This window comes from Peromyscus eremicus, unplaced genomic scaffold (genome assembly GCF_949786415.1).
Source record: "Peromyscus eremicus unplaced genomic scaffold, PerEre_H2_v1 PerEre#2#chr22_unloc_1, whole genome shotgun sequence".
In the NCBI taxonomy this organism is placed as follows: Eukaryota; Metazoa; Chordata; class Mammalia; order Rodentia; family Cricetidae; genus Peromyscus; species Peromyscus eremicus.
In genome coordinates this window covers 9,804,773-9,824,544 of record NW_026734286.1, presented here as the reverse complement: position 1 = coordinate 9,824,544, position 19,772 = coordinate 9,804,773, and the positions used below count along the sequence as shown (strand labels likewise).

Here is a 19,772-nt window from a genome sequence, read left to right as displayed (position 1 = left end):
CTACCACACAGATGGAGACACAGGACACGATCCACCCAGCGGACAGGAGGAATATTACTCAGTTACAAAAAGGAGAAAGGCCTTCAGAGCCCTGCTCCATCGTGGGTAGTTCTGGAGGATATGGGCCTCAGTGTCGCCACACACTGCACACCCCCACACCCAGGAGACAGGAGGTGCGGAGGATGGGTGCCAGGGGGCTGGACATGAGTGCTGAATGGGCAGCATTAGTGCAGGGAGATGGACGTTCTGAGGGGGGGACAGCTGCACAGAGGTGGGGATGAGCTTCATGCCACCAAACACTGTTTTTTAAAAACGTTTGTGTGTTCCCACGTGCCTTTGGAGGCCACCAGTGTGTTCCCACGTGCCTTTGGAGGCCACCAGTGTGTTCCCACGTGCCTTTGGAGGCCACCAGTGTGTTCCCACGTGCCTTTGGAGGCCACCAGTGTCTCCCTTGATTGCTCCGGCCTTGGTTTCCCAGACAGACACTGAACTTCACACAGCTCATGGACAAGGTGCCAACAAGCTCCAGGATCCACTTGTTCCCACATCCACCATGCTGGGGCCACAGACGCACCCACCGGGCCCAGTCCAGCAGGACAGGATTAAACTCAGGTCCTCCTGTTTGGGTGGCAAGCACCCTACCCACCCAGCCATCTCTCCAGATAGGTTTTTTTTTTTTTTTTTTTAAAGAAATGGTGGTGGGCCAGGTGATGGTGGCACACGCCTTTAATCCCAGCACTCGGGAGGCAGAGGCAGGTGGATCACTGAGTTTGAGGCCAGCCTGGGCTACAGAGCAAGTTCCAGGGCAGCCAGGGCTACACAGAAAAACCCTGTCTGGAAAAAAAAAAAAAAAGGAGGAAGAGGAGGAGGAGGACGAGGAGAAGAAGAAGAAGAAGAAGAAGAAGAAGAAGAAGAAGAAGAAGAAGATGATGGTGGCCAAGGATAGAGACTCGTTGGCCCTACACCCTGCAGCAGAGGCTGGGGACCCACTTTCCTCCCTGGTGAGGTCCTGGCAGTGGCTCTTCCATGAGGTCCCTTCTCTACTCCTGCTCAGTCCTCTCCAGGCGAGCAGTATGCTAGAAAGGATACACCTCATGGTGGAGGGAGACCCTGGGTGACCAGGTGATGTTTGACGACACCACAGGTGCCTTTCAGATGAGCTTGCTCGGCCCCCACCGCCCCACCTTTAACAATAACCCTGAAGGAGCCACAAGTTTAGGAACAAAATTTATTCCGATTTAAAACAGAATTCAAGAGAAAGATATGAAAAGGTGGCTTCAGCGAGACCCTCTGGGTTCTGGGGTCAAGGCCCCGACCTGCTGCTCGCACCCTGGCATCCACCTCTCCTGGCCAAGGGCCTGCAGGAGCTTGGCACCGGACTGGGTGCCCGAGCCTCCCCCCACACAAGGAACATGCTTCGCGAAGGACGAGGGTTAAAAACAGTGTTTTGAGCGTTCTCTTAAATAGGCTGAAGTTGGTTGAAATCAGGACTGTGTAATAATATACAAGGGGCGCAGTGGCCACTGGACGCCACCATGGGCCAGGCCTGGGCTCCCTCGCTGGGCGGTGGAAAGTGGTTGGCACTCCCAGTGCGCCGAGGCAGACACAAAGAAGCCAGTGTGTCCCCTGCAGTCGGGCTGTCCCTTGGCGAGGGCCAGGTCAGATGTGGGGAGGCTGGGTCCCCATCCTGACCTGTGTGGTGCAGCCCCAGGCCCTGGCATGGATCCCTGGGTACTGCCCCAGGGCTTTGGCTGTGGCCACCGTGGCCTGGCACTTGGCACGCTGCCTGAGAGGGGCTAACACTTTGCCGGCTTGGGGTGGCCCAGCCCTCAGACATCTGTACAGTCCCAAGTCCTCTTCCTGTTGTACGGCAGATGCCCGCTCTCTGAGGACCTGGACCTCCCAAGGGTAGGTGGCCACAATGGCTGTTTGGCTGTGGGTGGCCAGGATGACCCTGCCATCCATGCAGCCCCTTTGTGATTGAGATGGCACAAGACCGGACCCTCGGCTGGAGACAGGAGAGGAGTCCGGCATGGGAAGGTGAGGAATCCATGGGCTGGAGGCCAGGAATGTGGATGCTTGTCACAGACACCCGTCCATACCCTGGGGCTCTGTCATGTCCACTGGTCCCTTGTTCCCTTCTGCCTGGGACAGCAATGTGGACAACTGCCCAGATTGGCGTGTGTCTGAGTGGACACTCTGGGGCCTGGAGTCCAGCGTGGCAGGCAGGACAAAGGCATGGCCGGATATCCAAGCCCAGAATGCACGTGCAAAAGTAAAGAAATCTGACAGACAGACAGACATTGTAGTGTATATGGCAGCAGGGGGCTGCCTGTGTCCTTTCTGGTCATGGCCACCACCTCCTGGATGCTGGCCCTCGGGCTTGGGAGACACCGGTCACGGTGCAGTGACTGGGGCCAGGGACCAGGTGTGGGGCGAGGCCACTGCTCGTGTCTGGGGACGGACCTGAGAATATTTGGAAGAGGCCCCGTGCATCCCACTCTTGCTGAGCCAAATGGACGGTGCCTCCAGTTGCCCAGCTCCACACAGCCCCTCGGGGTCCCCAGGGCCTTTCCTGGCCAGGCCATTGGGGAGTGGATCTCAGGGACTCAATGCCCCCCGAAGGCTCCACCACAGGCCTGGCCCTGTCTGAGTCAGGGGGACACACAGGGGTGATGGTCACTCAGAGAGGGGGACCTACGGTGTGTCACCTGCCCTGCCAAGACAGAGTGGAGCAGAGTACTTTTCTCTTCTTCAAAAACAAAAACAAAACAAAAACGGTTAGGCACTTCCCAGGGTGGGCACGGGGGCCGCCCACCCCCACTTCTTAAAGTCTGGGGAGCGGATGGTGTGGGTTGTGAGAGCACATGGGATATCAATAACTTAGAAAAGGGACAGTCCATGGTCCCCAAGCCTCCAGCCTTCCTGGGGGAGGAAGACTCGAACTTGGGACCATGGGCTTGGGCTGCAATGGCCCTGACCTTGATCACCTTGTGGCCATGGGGTGGGGGTGGGGGACAACTCCCTTAGGAGGGCATACTGGTGTTCATCATGTGTATTTCTTCTCTCTCTCTCTGTCTTGTTTTTGTTTTTTTTTCCTAGAAAAAAAACAACTCAACCACAAGGAGTCAAGGCCAGAAAGAGGCTACCCCTCCCTGCCCTTGAGGAACCGTGACAGGGACAGGAAGTGAGAGGAAAAAGAGACTCGCCCCAGCCCCAGTGTGCCCAGGCCCTTGGTTTGGGTGACCAGATGCGGAGGGAGCCGGCCCTGGTGGCGGCCACATCCGGGTCACACCAGGTTGTATTCCTTCAGGTTCAGCTGCAGGATGGTGTCTTTCACGGCAGCAAACACAAAGCGGATGTTCTCAGTATCGGTGGCACAGGTAAAGTGTGAGTAGATGATCTTGTCGCTGTCGGGGTTCAGGTCCACAAACATCTTCAGGATGAATTCACGTGCGGCCTGTGCGTCCCGCTGCGGCCCTGCAGGGAAGTGGGCGAGGGTCGAGGTCAGTGACCTCCCGGGTGCCCAGCACAGTGACGGCCGGGTCTCGGGGTGACAGTGGGGGACATGGGGTAGTGCTCACCGTCGAACTCAGGAAAGTAGTCGACCAGGTGTGAGTGCAGGATCTTGTCTTCTAGAAGGTCCTTCTTATTGAGGAAGAGGATGACGGACGAGTTCTGGAACCAGGGGTAGGTGATGATGGTGCGGAACAGTGCCTTGCTCTCCTCCATGCGGTTCTGCGGGCCGCACACATGTGAGCAGGCTGCCCCCGCCCCCCCCCTCGCCCACGCCCCACACCCCCATGCATGTTCCCAGTGTCACCTCATTGTCTGACTCCACCAGAACCTGGTCATACTCGCTTAGGGCCACCAAGAACATGATGGACGTCACGTTCTCGAAGCAATGGATCCACTTCCTGCGCTCTGACCTCTGCCCGCCCACGTCCACCATCCTAGAGGGAGACCACACAACAACTCAGCTCCCGGACGCTGCCTGCAGCCCGCCCTTATCCTAAAGGCCAAGGTGGCTGCCAGCCCAGGATGACTGGGCAGGTGTCCTTGTACAGATGGGACAGTGTTTGCCCAGAACCTGGGTGGCCTTTGGTCCTGAATCCCCTCCACACAGCTCAGGCCACACAGCACCTGCACAGGTGGGGGCAGACACCAATTCCACCATTTGTGTTGGTGGCATCTGGCCAAACACAGGACAGTGACAGCCTCTGCCCCGTGGACTTTGCTTGCTGGTGGCATGGGAACCACAGGGCTGCCCACCTGGCCACACCTGGCCAGGACTCAAGGTGCTGGCCATGTGGGTCCCTGAGGGTGCACCATGGGCCGTGGCATGTGTGGGGGGGGGAACGACCTCCTGGAGATACGGCTCCATCCGTGCTGGGGAAGCATGTGCCTGTGAAGGGCCACCACAGGGAAGTAAGGACAGGAAGTGTAGACACTGTCAGCTCATACCCTGGGAAGGAGTCTGCTCTGATGTCACAGCATCATGGTGCCACCAGGGGCCTTACGAAAAAGCAGGTTAAAACCCAGATGCACACACAGGGAAGGAAGAAGCAGAGGGGCACAACCTGTCTGCAGGTCAAGGACCTTGAGGACAGCAGCCACCACCAGATGCTGGGAGTGGCCTGGGACAATTGTCACCCAACCCACCCTGATCTCATGACCCTGCTCTGACCCTGGCCCTCCTGAGTCTGCGAGTGAGGGTGCTGAGTGGAAACAACGCACACCCCACGGCACACCCAATGCTTGTCTTGCGCCCTTCAGGTTCACTGGGGTCCCGAGGAGACCAAAAAGTCCAGGCTGCTCCAGGCCTCAGGATGCCCCCATCCTCGTCCCAACCGGCAGCCCCTGGTCCCAACCGGCAGCCCCTGGTCCCCCGGCACCCAGACCATCACCTGAAAATGATGTTCTCCAGGTCGAATGGGTACTCGATGATGCCAGTTGTGGGCACACGCACCCGCAGCACGTCCTGTTGGGTGGGCAGGTAGCCTACTGTGGCGATGCGATCCACATCCGTCAAGTAGCTGCAGTGTAGGGGTGTCTGCTCAGGAGCCGCTGGGGACAGGGGGCACCTGGGACATGGCGCAGATCCCACACCCACACCAGACAAGGACTTGGCACTGTATGCCACGAACTGGGAACCGGAGGGGCGAGTGGCCTGGTACACTGCTAGGCCCTACCAGTGCTGGTGAGAACACACTGCCTCCCTGGGCCTAGGGACACAAGTGTCCCAAACAGAAAATGATCCCAGGAAGGGACTCAGTGCCATTGCTCAGGACAGCTGGAGAGCAGGGCCCAGAGCACAGGGGACGCCTCATAAAGCTCAACCCAGGGTCAGGGTGGTTGTGGGCTTAGAATGGGCAGGCCAGACAGGGAGCTCCAGCCAGCCGCTGGCGACACCCACTGCTGACATGGTGCCTGTGTGACAGCCGTGTGACCACAGACTCCCATGAGCTGTGACTACCTCCTAAAGAACCAGACTGACCTTCTCCCAGCCAGGCCACGGGGACATGGTAAGAGGACAAGGAGGGTGGCCTAGAGCAGCGGAGAGGCCTGAGTCTCGTCCCTTCTCTAAAGCTTCCCCTTGATCTCTGAGGCAGCAGTGCAAGGAGGGCCAGTGGGGGTCAGCCCTGCCCCTGGGTGATCCCCCAGATCTGAACAGGGGAGCAGAGAGCTGCCCGTGACTGGCAAAGCTGGCCAGCCCTGTGGGTGATGAGGCTGTGGACAGGCCACACGCGACCTCTTGGGCCGAGGTCACGGCCATCCGTGCCCCCGGGTTAGCCGCGCACGCCAGCCCACTCACTACTTAGCCGAGTCAGACAACTGGAACTCCCGCCTGCGATCGTAACACTCCTGGACTCCAGGGTCGCTCCACAGCGTCTTGATGGCGTTCACATACTGGTGCTCGAAGGTCGTGACCTTCTCCACGTCCACCTCCCGGATCAGGAGTGCATTGGCCTGAGGGAGGGCGGGCGGGCCATGAGCCGTTGTGGGGGTGGACCCTGGCCATACAGGGAGCCCCAGAGCTGGCACGGCCGTTAAGGGGGGCTGTGGCTTGGGTTCACAAGGCCCAGGCCTCTGGGAGGCAACAAGGATGTACACCCCAGCACCCCTGGCAGCAAGCAGGGACGGTGCCCGCAACCCGTGCTTCCTGACCACGCAAACCCAGCTGCTCCACCGTGTGGGTGGACACAAGGGCTGGGAGAGATGAGGACGAATCTGCCTTTCCCTTTCTGTACTCCTTCATTTCCTGAAACAAGGTCTCATGGAGCCCAGGCTGACCTCAGGACGCAGCTGAGGATGACCTTGAACACAGCCTGCAGGCTCTGAAACGTCTGTCAGACCTGTACAACCTGAGTTATTGGTGGGTGTGTGCGTGTGCATGTATGTGTGCGTGTGCATGTAACTCATGGCTTCATGCCCTCCAGGCGAGCCTCTACCCACAAGAATCCAGCTCAACCCTGAACCTGCTCCTTTGAAGTCCAGAAAGGGGACTTCAGGCTGGGGCTGCCTTCCTCTCTCAGAGCTACCAGGAGGCAGCCCTTCCACATCCCCAGGCCAGAGGAGCAGTGAACTACACAACCCCAGCCCTTGAGGGCCTGACCCTGGGTCAGACTCTTCCCAAGGTGGCCTCTGTCTTGGCCCACTGGGAGCCGGACAAGGTGTGTGGCTACACTGCTCACCTAGAACCCTACACACACAGGGCTGCCTGGGCCTCGCTGAACCCCGGAGGGGAAGCATCCGCCCATCTGCCTGTCCTTAAGTGGGAAGGACCCCAACTGTGACAGTGACTGCCCTGACCCTCATGCAGGGCAGGAAGCTTGCAGAACCTGCCCCCATCGGCCTGCTTGTGGAAAAGGCCAGAAGGCAGAGCCCATCCACAGCACTGGGCTGCAGTTCCTACCCGCCTCCCTGCACCAACGAGACCTGAGGCTCAAAGGGACCCTAGGCTCCTGGACAACCATGGTCAAGAGGTGTGGAGACACCAAAGCCAAGCAAGCTGAGAGCCAAACACCCACATCCAGGACTCCAGGACCCTAACGACACCAGGGGCCTTGCAGGTCCCCATGATCTGACTCAAGGTTCTTCAGACAATACTTGGCCCTTAGGAGACAGAGGCAGAGGGATGGCAAGCTGCAGACCAGCTTGGGCTGTTGAGCAAGACCCTGTCTCTACAGCACAAGGGCTGGGGCCTGGCTCAGTCTGAGTTCAGGCCTAACAGGCCCAAGACTCTGAGCTCCACCCAATTTCAAGAAAAATAAGCTGGGCGGTGGCGGCGCACACCTTTAACCCCAGCACTTGGGAGGCAGAAGCAGGTGGATCTCTGAGTTCGAGACCAGCCTGGTCTACAGAGTGAGTTCCAGGACAGCCAGGGATACACAGTGAGACCCTGTCTTGAAAAACAAAAACAAAACAAAAAGTACAGTGGGCGTGGGTCTCTAGGTGGCCAGGTGATGCTGAACGTCAGCCTTACCAACCCCCATTTCCTAGGCCCCGCCCCGGCCCTCACCTTGTTCTGCTCATACTTGTAGAGGATCTTGAGCGTTTCCATGGCGCGCACCATGGCCTGCATGGCGGTGAAGATATTCTGGTACACCAGCTTGGTGAAGCCGCGCTTGTCCTCCTCCGAGTAGCCGGCACCGTGAATGATGCGCATCTGCTTGATGAAGGTGCTCTTCCCGCTCTCGCCAGTACCTGCAGACTGCACCAGTCACCATGCATCCCAAAGCCCCGCCCACCCACTGCAGGGCACTGCTGGGTCCTTTGCAGTCACCTCAAGGGGATCTCCCAACCCGCCTACCCAAGGGATCCTGCTTGGCTCCCACCTGAGAACATAGGGTGCTCCCTCAGGAGCACGGGGTGCCTGTTCACCAGCTGCCACAGGCAGGGATGTCACGAGCGTGTTCCCGGGCCCTGAGTCTCTGAGCCCTGCCACGGCCTAAGGCCACCAGCCCCGATAACAGAAGGTCCCCGAGATCAGTTATTAATCCTCATTCACCCCCTGCAACCAACGAGCAAGGCCCACATACGGCCAACACAGGGGGTGCTCACTTGGGCACCCCAACCCTGCTCTCTGCATGGAACCTACCCACACCTCCTACACCTGAAGGTGTGCCTGGCACTTGGCCCTGGTAGGAACCACCCAGGGCTGGCCCCAGAGAGGCTGCTGGCTTTGGCAGAGGGTCTGGGGACATGCTCACGGCCACCCGCTGTGCATGCAGCTCTCCTGGCACCCCACTGCAGCAACGGAAGAGTGGGCAGTGGCTCCCCTGCCCCATGTGCTGGTCCCAAACGTTAGGGACCTGTGCTGGAGCTGTGGCACCTCTCTGGGTGGGGAGTGCCTGCAGACATTCATCCCCTCCGGTGTTTCATCCAAATCTGAAAGGGTCCCAAACCCCCAAACTCGGGCGTTAGTTAGGTCAGCAGTCAACAATACCCTCTCCAGGCCAGCCTGGTCTACACACCATCAACTCTTTGCTGTGTGGTGTACGTGTATGTTTACACACATTCACACCTGTGTGCACAGCTGTGCGAGCACACATATGAACGTGCGTGCAAAGATCAAGGCTGACATGTGCGTGTGGTCCTCAACAGCTTCTCCACTTTATGTTCCGAGGAAGGAACAGGAGGCGGGAAGGGGGGGAACGAGGCGGGGGGAGGGAATGACTGTGGCGGTACAGGGGGGCTGTGGCGGTACAGGGGGGGGTGCGTCAGCATGAGTGAGGACGGCGTCAGGAACCCGAACCCATGAGAAACCTAGGAGATGAGGGTGGGTGTCCACCTGTAACCTCAGTGTTTGGGGCACACAGGCCATCCCTGGCTAAACTAGCTTGGGCTCAAGTGGGACTGGATCAATGAAGCGCAGGAGTGACCGAGGAAGTCACCCAACACTAACCTCTGACCTCCAGGTGCACAAACACATGCACCTGTGGGGACACAAGTGCAATAAAAGCACACACTCATGCCAAGAATAAATCAGAAGTATAAAAACAGGGGTAGGGCTGTACCTCACAGACAGAGCCCTGCCTAGAATCCCCCAGTGAGGGGCTGGGGGCGTGGCCAGGGTGGAGCCCCGCCTAGAATCCCCAGTGAGGGGCTGGGGGCGTGGTCATGGTGGAGCCCCGCCCAGAACCCCCCAGTGAGGGGCTGGGGGCGTGGTCAGGGTGGAGCCCCGCCTAGAATCCCCCACTGAGGGGCTGGTGTTTGGAGCTGGCCTGAGTGAGGTCCTGAGTTTCATCCCCAACACTGAATAAATACACACAAAAAACTAATGCAAACCTGTAGCCCAGTGGTTCTCAACCTGTGGCTCGTGACCCCTTTGCAGGTCAAATGACCCTTTCACAGGGGTCGCCTAACACCATCGGAAAACACAGATATTTACATTATGATTCATAACAGTAGCACAATTACAGTTATGAAGTAGCTACAAAGTAATTTTATGGTGGGGGGCCCACAGCATGAGGAACTGTGTTAAAGGGTCGCAGCATCAGGAAGGTTGAGAACCACTGGCTGTGGGCTCAGGTAAGTACATCAGCAGGTGTGTACAGAGTCCACACCCCATGCCGGAGTAGCCTGGGGCAAACGCCCCAATAGAAAGGTCCTGTTCTATCGATGATGGATGACAGTGGATGGTGGACATGGTGGGCAAGAGACTGCAGGCCACTCACATCCAGGTGGCACAGACACTGTCTACTACATTCAGTTTAAAGGACCACAAAAGTGACATCAGGGCCTCAGTTCCAGCAGGGCTTTCCGGAGACAGCGTGAGCATCCCCATGTCCCCATGTTCATGCATATGCCTGCACACGCTCTCAGGCTTGTTACAGGTACACATATGTAGACATGTGAACTCCTGCTCTTGGGCAGGGAAAATGGCAGTCCATGCTAGGCTAGCTGCATGGAGTCCCTACCATAAACCGAGCCAGTGGCAGGGTCTTCAACAGAGGGACAGAGGGTGCAGTGCTGTGAGGGACCCTGTGGAAGACAGAATGTCCCCACTACACGGAACCCCTTAGAGCTCTGTCCCTTCTGGAGTTGCAGATTTTAAATATTAAGACCCAAGGCTCCAGAGACAGCTTGCTGCTCTTTCAGAGGACCTGGGTCGGGCTACCAGCACCCACGTAAGGCAGCTCTAACTCCAGCTCCAGGGGATCTGTCTCCCTCTTGTGGCCAGCACAGGCACTGCACTCATGTGAAAAAAAACGACTGAAACTTCCTCTGCTCACATGACTCGTGCACGCAGAGACACGTGGGCATCAGTGTGCCCTCGCCAGCAACCAGTAGGTCCCAGTGTCCAGCCCTGGGCCCACTGAGCTCGGCCTAACACACTGCCCCAGGACGCAAGCAAGAAGCTGCCAAAAGCTGACAGGCCACCACACTGGTGGAGAGGGGCCTCTGGAACGATGGGTCCAGACCAAAGAAGGCTACCATAGGAACCCAAGGCCAGCAGGAGCTCAGGCTGCTGGACACCACTCTAGGCCTGGCTGGGTCCAGGTTTTAGCTCACCCTGTGGTACTTGGCTACAACCAAACAGCATGTGCCCAGGCCAAGGGTGTGGCTGGCCCCAGTAACCAGGCTGGGCCACTCCACTGTGTGGCTTCACCAGTGGCCGTGTTTCTGGGAGCTGACTTCGCCAATGTCACGTCCTGTCAGCCAGCATCCAGGGGTGGGGTACAGGCTCAGGATCCCCCATGCGCCAGACCCAAGTCATACCTGGGACCACATACAATACGCAGCGTCCCTGACCAGGGACGGGGGTGACACTGAAGATCCCTGGGGGCTGGTGCTCCCCTCCCTGACTGAGAGCCAGCTAGCTCTCCCCATAGCACCTCGTGCCTTACCTGCCTAGGGCGGAGTCAGGTTCACCTGGTGACTGGCAGCAGATGTGAGGAGACCTGGGGTACCAATGGATCAGAGCAAGGGCTGGGGAATGCCTGGCTGGCGCATTTCCCTGAGGATGCTGGACATGGTGTCCCTGGGGGGTTCTGACACCACTTATCTCTGCTTCAAACCTCAGCCCACAGACAGCAGCACTTTACACACATGACCTAAACACACCAGGATAAAGTCATCGAATCCATGTATCCTGTGGTCCTCAGCAGGCTCGGTGCTGGGGTGCCTTGATATTGAGAGTCCCCAGGCATCCTCCTGCAGGTGTTCATCCACCTGGGGACACCAGGTCTGCCATATCCACCTGAAGATCAGGGGTACCACAGAGCAGGACAAGGACTGGAGCTGGCAGATCACACAGCATGATCACAGCAGAGGCCGAGAGAAGCTGCCACAAGCCAGACCTCAAACAGGCCACTGAGACCTCCCCACCTGGGGAGAGAGGAGACAGAGACAGAGCCTCCACCCTGGGGAGAAGGCAAGAGGAGGGAGAAGATGCTGTAAGAGAGGGGTGGACAGACAGATGGCTGGGTGAAGGGTGGGTGGGTGGGTAGCTGGCTGGCTGGCTGGATGAATGGATGGCTGGATGAATGGATGGATGGATGGATAAATGAGTGGGTGGCTGGATGGCTGGGTGGGTAGATGGGTGAATGGATAGGAGGGTGGATGGATGGATGGATGGATGGATGGATGGATGGATGGATGGATATGTGGGTGGGTGGATGGATAGATGGGTAGGTGGATGGATGGATGGATGGATATGTGCGTGGGTGGATGGATGGATGAATGGATGGATGGATAGATGGGTGTGTGGGTGGGTGGGTGAATGGATGGATAGGTGGGTGGATAAATGGGTGGGTGGGTGGGTTGATGAATGGGTGGGTGGGTGGGTGGTTGGATGGATGGGTGGGTGGATGGATGGATGGGTGGGTGAATGGATGGATGGGTAGATAGATGGGTGAATGGATGGATGGATAGATAGATGGGTGAATGGATGGGTGGCTGGGTGGCTGGCTAAATGGGTGGGTGGGTGGGTGAATGGATGAATGGATGGGTGGATGGATGGACAGATGGGTGAATGGATGGGTGGATGGATGGATGGATGGGTGAGTGGATGGATGGACGAATGGATAGGTGGATGGATGGATGGATGGATGGATGGATGGATGGATGGATGGGTGGATGGGTGGATGGATGGGTGGGTGGATGGATGGATGGATGGATGGGTGGATGGATGGGTGGATGGATGGGTGGGTGGATGGATGGATGGGTGGATGGGTGGATGGATGGGTGGCTGGCTGGCTGGATGGGTGGGTGAATGGATGGGTGGATGGATGAATGGATGGGTGGGTGGGTGGATGGATGAATGGATGGGGGGTGGGTGGGTAGACAGATGGATGGGTGGGTGGGTGGATGGGTGAATGGATGGGTGCATGGATGGATGATGAATGGATGGGTGGACAGATGGATGGATGGATGGATGGGTGGGTGGGTGGATGGATAGGTGGATGGGTGGGTGGCTGGCTGGGTGGGTAGATGGATGGGTAGGAGGGTAGACAGATAGATGGATGGATGGATGGATGGATGGATGGATGGATGGATGGGTGGATGGATGGATGGATGGATGGATGGATGGATGGATGGATGGATTGGTGGGTGGATGAGTGGATAGGTGGATGGATGGATGGATGGATGGATGGGTACATGGATGGATGGATGGATGGGTAGATGGATGGATGGGTGAGTCGATGGATGAGTACCCGAGTGGGAGAATGGGGTTGGAGGCATGCAGACACTGGCTTGTGGTATCCATTTCCCTGGCCCAGTGTTCATATATGAACTCAGTGTCGCAGTATCTCGGACGTGGGAGTCAGAGCTACCTCACAGAGATTGCCAGATGGGTCCTGGCACCAGAGACTGTGAAGTGGAAGGTGGGAATGCCCCTCACATCCTGGGTGACGCTGGGACACACGGAGCCACATGTTTGGACACTAGCAAGTCTGTCACCTCCCCACGGAGACCCTCAGTAACACAGGTCACCTGACCTGGAGTCAGGTGAGGAAGTGCAATTCCCAGCTGATGTGGAGTTCAAGCTACAGCAGCGCCCAGACTCACACCCCACCCACAGCCTCAGCACTGGACCTATCACTGAGACCCACTTGAGGGAACTGAGTCACGGAACCTTAGGTGCCTGATGTCACATAGTCACTACGTGACAGGCTTGAACACATCAGTGTTTTGTGGCTTTAAGCTTGGTTCCCATCCCTGTCTCATGATAGTGCCCAGGGTAGTGAAAAATCACAGCTGTAAGGGTAACACTGCCACCAACAGTCTCGGCCACGTGCACCAGCCTCTGGACTTGCTGCTGCGATCTTATCTCTGGGCTGGTGGCAAAGTCTCCCAGGGGCCCCAAGGTGTGGGCACTGATGGCCTCAGAGGGCCACAGGCCACACCAGCGGTTGATAGTAAGGGTTCATGCCATCTACTGCACGGCAGCCCAGATGAGCCTTCTGTACCCCACTGAGCACCCCACAACCATCGGGGAAGCCACTCTTGGGCCTGTCCCCTGTGCTGGGCCTCTACAAGCCTTTATGAAACTCCACAGAGTCACAGAAATCTGGTGTGACCCTATCCTGCCTACACATGTCCCCAGGCACCAGTACCAGGCCTGGTAACTCTGTAGCTGATACTTGCTGACAGCAGTTGTCTTGATCACAGGTTGGAAGGTTTTCTTCAATTGGTTTTTTTTTTAGATAGGATCTCACCATGTAGCCCAGGCTGGCCCAGAACTCACAGCTCTGCCTGCCTCTCCAGTGCTGGGATTAAAGGCGTGTGCCACACCCAGGGAGGCTGAAGGTCTGGCCTCCCAGCTTTACACCTCTGGAGGGAATGCATGGAACTCTAAAACTGCACTGTGGGTTGGAAATGTGAAACCAGCCTGGGCTACATAATGAGCCCAGGGTTCAAGAAAAATCAGGGCTGTGGCTGCAGCTGAGGGGTGGAGTACCTACTGGGCACACATGAGGCTCTGGGTTCCATCCCCAGCACCCTATAAACCAGGCTCACCAGCATTCGCTCCTCCTAGGCGGAGGCAGGAGGATCAGAAATTCAAGGTCACCATCAGCTACATAATGAGTGTGAGGCCAGCCTGGGCTACATAGTGAGTGTGAGGCCAGCCTGGGCTATGAGACAGAAAACAAAACCCCATTCCTGTGGGCGAGACACAAAGGAGAGGACACAGGGCTGGATCTCCAGTCCCTTGGGGCTTCCCTGCAATACCTAATGATGCCTATCGGGCTCCTGTCTCCAAACAGTGCCAAGCCAGTGACCACCGTGTCCACCACGAGGCCCTTCAGGGCACCCTGTGGGCTCAAACCGCAATACTCTGGCTGCCCAGCTGTCACATAAGGGACAAGGTGACTTGGTGGGAGGGGGCACATCAGGAAGCCCAGACCCTGGCCCTGCTGCTAGGTGGTGCAGCTCCTCATCACAGGGCTGTGCTAAGTGACAGCCGTGACAAGGGCTGTCCCCATCAGCCACGGTGACACTGTCATGGCATGGGCTCAGCTGTCAAATGTGGACAGACCCAACTGTCAACTGGGACCTCGGCAGGCCGAAGGCAGGGGCCCACTGCGGACCATGTGGAGCCCGAGGACGGCCATGACGCAACAGCACCGCGTTCCCCAGAGTGACCACATCCTGTCACAGAGCCACCTCAGACCTTGTGAAGCCAGTGAGCTCAGCCCCCTGCACAGGTGGGGTCTGGGGATGCCAGCACCACACCAGCCTGGGCGTACGTAATGCAGACGAAACTCTTGCACCTGGCGGCTTGGCATCCTGCGCACCACGGATCCTGGGGCACTGCTGTGGGTGCACCTGGGTCCCCAGGCAGTCACCAAGGACATACAAGTGTGCAGGGGGACATTGCAGTAATCGCCACGCTGCCTCACACTGAACACCACAGTACTTCCTACCACGCAGGGACATTGTTCCCACTTGACAGATGAGGAAACTGAGGCCTGATACCCAAAGAACTACTCGTGATCTCAACCAAAGCACACCCCCACAGGGCAGCTTGAAGGGCCTGCGGGGGGACTGTCCAGGGTGTCTCCTATACACCCTGAGCAGCTGATCCCATTGGCCCAGGGGTCCACTCCGTAGGAATAACACAGTCCATGGGTGTGGGTGCCATGTGTGAAGCAGGGGACAAAGAGCATGAAATAGTGGTGACCTGAACAGAGAGCACTGGTCCTCCACCCCATCCCGGAGCACGTTGAGGACAGTGCCCTGCAGGGACTGGGATGCCGCACAGGGAACGATCAGGAACTGTGTCCCCAGCACTCACGCTGAGGAGAGCGTCTCCAAGAGAGGCCTATGTGTGGTGATGCAGGCACCAGGGAACGGCAAAAAAAAAGTCCCAACGATGACAAATGGCTGTGGTCAGCAAAGGCTGGATGCAGGCGCCCGCCAGCTCTCAACCCACCTAGCCCTGGGGAAACTGAGGCACAGACCTGTGCACACATAGCTACATAGGGCAGCAAGGATGCTGAACAGTGAAGCCCCACCCTATACACACTAGGCCTGGTCCAGGCTAGGCCACTGCCTGGGGGCCAGGGTGGCTGCAGCCCAGCTCCTGCAGACCCCTCAGCCCTTCTCTGAGCCTTGGCAATCATGGGGGGCCAACTACAGCGGAACCCACCAGCCCCCAGTGCTACAGCACACCCCAGCCTGCTGTCCCTCCAGTGACACCCTGGATGGCTTACTCCTGGGGACATAAAGGGTCCCCTGAAGGCACACAGTCACGGGTGAAGAGTGCACAAGAGGTCCAGGGCTGAGCTACCTCTCTGTCTGCATTTACCATGCTCCCAGGGCCACAGCCTGTCCCAGGCAGGGCCATCAGTACTGTGGTCCCAGCTGGAGCAAGAGGCCCCTCTGTGGAGAAAGAGGCAAACTGTCCTCATAGGCCGCAGGCCACAGCAGAGTCTTAGGGAACTGTTGGCATAGGGCTGAGCTGGCCATCACTGCCCCAGTCACCTTTGGCTCAGGATAGGTCTCATCACAAAGTGGGGACACCACTGTACTGGTAGGTACCCCAAATTCTTAGATATAACCTGTCCCCTCTTTTGGAGACAGGATCTCATACTGCCCAGGCTAGCCTCGAACTCCCTATGTCGCCTAAGACGACCCTGAATTCCTTCCTGATCCTGCCTTCACCTCCCAGGCCTATGTCCCACACCTGGTTTGTGTGGTGCAGGGGATGAAATATGTCTTGCTGGGAATAATCAGTTCAAGGACCCCAGTGGGGCGGGGCGGCACATCCCTGGCCTGCTGGGGAGTAGCCTGAAGCCACCAGGGTCTCGGGACAGGAGCAAGTAGGGAGCCAGCTGAGGCCTCCTTCCCAGGGCAGGAGGCCAGCCCAGCCCTTGGGCCACCCCCGCCGGATCCCCGGCCTTTGGCCGCCCAGCCCGCGGCTCGGGACAGGAAGCTGGGAGCCAACCGCCTGCTTTATTTAGAAAGCTGGGCCCAGCCCTGCAGAGCCTCGGGGACAGGGATTTCCAAGGGAGAGCTCTGGGTGGCTGGCTCTCCAGTAGCAGCACTGCTCTGCCCCAGCCCGGAGCCACACAGGGAGGCAGAGGCCCCACGGCGCTGCAGAGCCTGAGGGCCACGGGGACCTCAGAACAGCAGCAACACCAGTGGCCGTGAACGAACTGCCCACTAGAAGGGCCTCTCCAGTCAGTGCCATGCGCATCACTGGTCACCGCCAGAACTACCCAGAGTGTCACAAGACAAGCCAGGGGTGTGTCACCCCGCAAGGGGAAGGTGTGCACAGTCAGTCCTATGGCTTCAGTTCTGAGAACTCGCTCTGGTCACCAGTCAGTTTTGCAAGTTCTTACTTTACACCAGACACCACCATGCGTGACTTGGGGGGGGGGGTGTCTAAGCCTGGGGACACTGAGTGATGTCTAGGGATGCATCTCACTACCCTGCAGTGCCCAGGACGCCCACCCCGAGACGGAGCCAGCACATCGGGCAGTCACCTCTCTGCCTGGCTGAACAATCTCCCTAGGCCACATGGGGACTGGCGGGACGGGACAGGACACACCAGTGGACAAAGCCCGTTCTCAGACCATTCCCCACAGGTGCAGACCAGTACAAGGGCAGTGGCCTCAAGCCTGAGGAAGAGGCCAGAACCCTGCACAGAGGTGGCTCTTCCCCAAGGGCCTGCTCAGGACACAGGGACCCTGCCTGCTCCAGAGGTCAGGGTTCTAGGACAGTAATCTCTGGCCTGCTTCCACCCCAGGCAGACCCTGACAGTAGGGCCACAGGGTCTCCACCCTCCAGACAGCTGCTATAAAATGAGGGACAATGTATCAGCAGGACAGCTCCCAGGAGGGTGGAGCGGGTCCCACTCACTGCCCTGATCACAGGAACCCCTCCAATAGCTGGGACCAAAGGCTGCTAGGACGGTCACTTTTCTGAGCGCCATGGACTTCTCCAGTGCCCCAGAGCCAAGGTCATGGTCACCTCCTCCGGGAAGCCCTCCCAGAATGGCCCTGAGCAGTGCCCAATGCTCGCGCCTGTCCTACTAAACAACAAAGTCTCCCTTACACTTCTGTTCCCGTGCACCAGTCCCAGACTCCACTAGAGGCACAGGACCCTTCTGTGGAAAGGGTGTGACTGCAGATCAGGTGCCCCGAGGACACAGGGGGCACCAAGAATAAAGTTCATGGGATGGAAGCATGGTACTGTGTGCAGGTCAACACGAAGCCCCCCAGCTGCCGGCCAGTTCAGCCAGGCCACAGCACAGAGGGGCCAGGGAGCACCCCTGAAGCCTGAATCCAAGGGGACTTCAAGGCCAGCATTGGGGAAAGGGAGAGAGCTGGGATGACACACCACTGGGCTCAGTCACCTGATGTCACCCTTATGGGGCTGCTTACCACTGTCCCCAAGAGAAAGCTGTTGACCCTCCGCAGAGGTTAACTAGGGCCACACTGTGCCCCCCAAATGGCTACCCGGGGGCCACCGCTGCTTGCTCTGGGCTGCTCTGTCCTCTCCTTGCCCCTCCCTTTCTGGAAGGCAGCTTTGAGGGAATTCCAGCATGTTGGGGGGAAGTAACTGAGGCTCCTCTACCCTGAGAACCTGACGGGCCACGGCAACAGGAGACGGCGTGTCCCCCCACCTGTCCCTTGCAACAATGCCAGCCCCACTGCCCCCCACCCGCACCCCACCCCCGACACACACACACCTCCTATTCAAAGGCTCCAGACAGTCCCTTCCTCGGGTCCTCCAAGGCTACCTTCTGCCCTGGGCCTCCGTTCCTGGACCGCAGCTCACCCAGGAGCTGCTGGGAGGGGCAGGTAGGGCTCCCCAGCCTGTCTGTTTTGTAAACCCCCTCAGGGCCCAGGCCACCCTGCCCTCATTTTGGGTCCTTATTTGGGGTGATAACAAGAAGACAGCTGGACCTAGGCTCCCTGGCTCCCAGCAACAGGTGGGCCTTGAGGAGTCAGAACCCCAGTGAGCGGAAGACACCGGCTGAACTTCCCTGGGGTGGGTAGGATGAGGAGAGGACAAGAATGGACCCCAGAAAGACAGGGCAGGGGCAGGGAGGCTGCAAGGCTGACTGGTGACAACCCACCAGGCTCGGGCGTAACAGAAGCCCAAAGAAGAAAAGCCACCCACTCTCCCGCACCCGGCTCCAATGTGGAGGAATTCAGAGATCTACAGAACAGGGAGGGAGGCAGGGGAGTAACCATGAAAGGAACCAGCCTGGAGCAAAGCAGGACCTTTTTGGGGTATAGTCCTTGGAGGCAGAGAAGAGGGTGCAACCAGGTGGGAACTATCCTGGGGAATCTGGAAGCCCAAGGGGTGTCACGGGGGTCAGGGCAGCGTACAGGTCGCAACCCGAGGTTATGTGGGGAGAGGGGAGAGCGGACGGGTGCGGCAGGGCCAGGGGCCAGCTCCGTGCAAGAATTCTGAGACAGAAAGCAAGTCCCCAAGTGTGATGGGGGCCCGACGTGGCCAGGAGATGCAGAAACTCGCCTCGGATATCCGAGGCAGGAGGCTGACCCCGAAGGAATCTGAGGCCTGGGCAACAGGCAGGCTGGCCACAAAGGGTCGCACAGACTGAGCCCCGGGGACTGCACGGCGGAGGCTGGCCACTGCAGGCCCAGGCCACCTGCCCAGCTCAGGCTGCAGCGATCCCGGAAGGGCTGACTGCTGCGGGGCAGCGCTGACCAGTTGCTCCGGGGACACCCGGGGTGGCCCGGCCGGCCGTGGGCAGCGGGCCGGGGGAGGGGGGTCGCGCGGGGCTGTGCACCGAGACCGGAGACCGCGGCGGGCGCCCTGCACGCGCGGGGACCCCCGGCAGGGCCCGGATGCCCGGTCGCCCACCCGGCCCCCACGACAGAGGTCCCACGGCACGGGGACGCGGCTCACCGAGCAGCAGCAGCTTGAGCTCGCGCCGGGCGTCGCGCTTGTCCCGCCGCAGTTGCTTCTCGATCTCCGCGTTGATGCGCTTCGATTCCTTCACCTCGTCGCTCAGGCAACACGCCATCATGGACTCCAGAGTCATCGTCGCGGTCCCCCGGCCGCCGCCGGCCCGACCCTGACTCGTCCCGGTCCCCCAAGGCCCGGCCCGGCCCCAGAGGCGCGTCCGCCGCCCGCGCCGCGCAGCGCAGCCGCCACCGCCGCCGCCACCCGCAGCCGCCGCCACCGAGCGCCGGCGCCCGACGACCTGAAGCGCTGCCACGGGCCCCGCGACGGGCAGGCGGCGCGGCCAATGGGAGGGGCCGCACGGCTGCGCGCGCGCCGCAGGGACCGGGTTTGAGGACCGGCCGGGGGCGGGGCCTCACCGGTCGGGGGCGGGGCCT

General features: G+C 59.1%; 1 protein-coding gene across 1 annotated transcript; it reads right to left on the bottom strand.

Moving 5' to 3' along the window:
* Nucleotides 1–1,214: 1,214 nt before the first annotated feature.
* On the bottom strand, nt 1,215–19,553 carry Gna11 (G protein subunit alpha 11). The gene is made up of 7 exons (XM_059251916.1): nt 19,339–19,553; nt 7,523–7,707; nt 5,816–5,970; nt 4,908–5,036; nt 3,824–3,953; nt 3,585–3,738; nt 1,215–3,480 (listed from the first exon to the last, which is right to left on the bottom strand). The coding sequence occupies exons 1-7, from the start codon at nt 19,472–19,474 to the stop codon at nt 3,290–3,292; spliced, it is 1,080 nt and encodes a 359-aa protein (XP_059107899.1). The 5' UTR covers nt 19,475–19,553; the 3' UTR covers nt 1,215–3,289.
* Between the last annotated feature and the right edge of the window lie 219 nt (nt 19,554–19,772).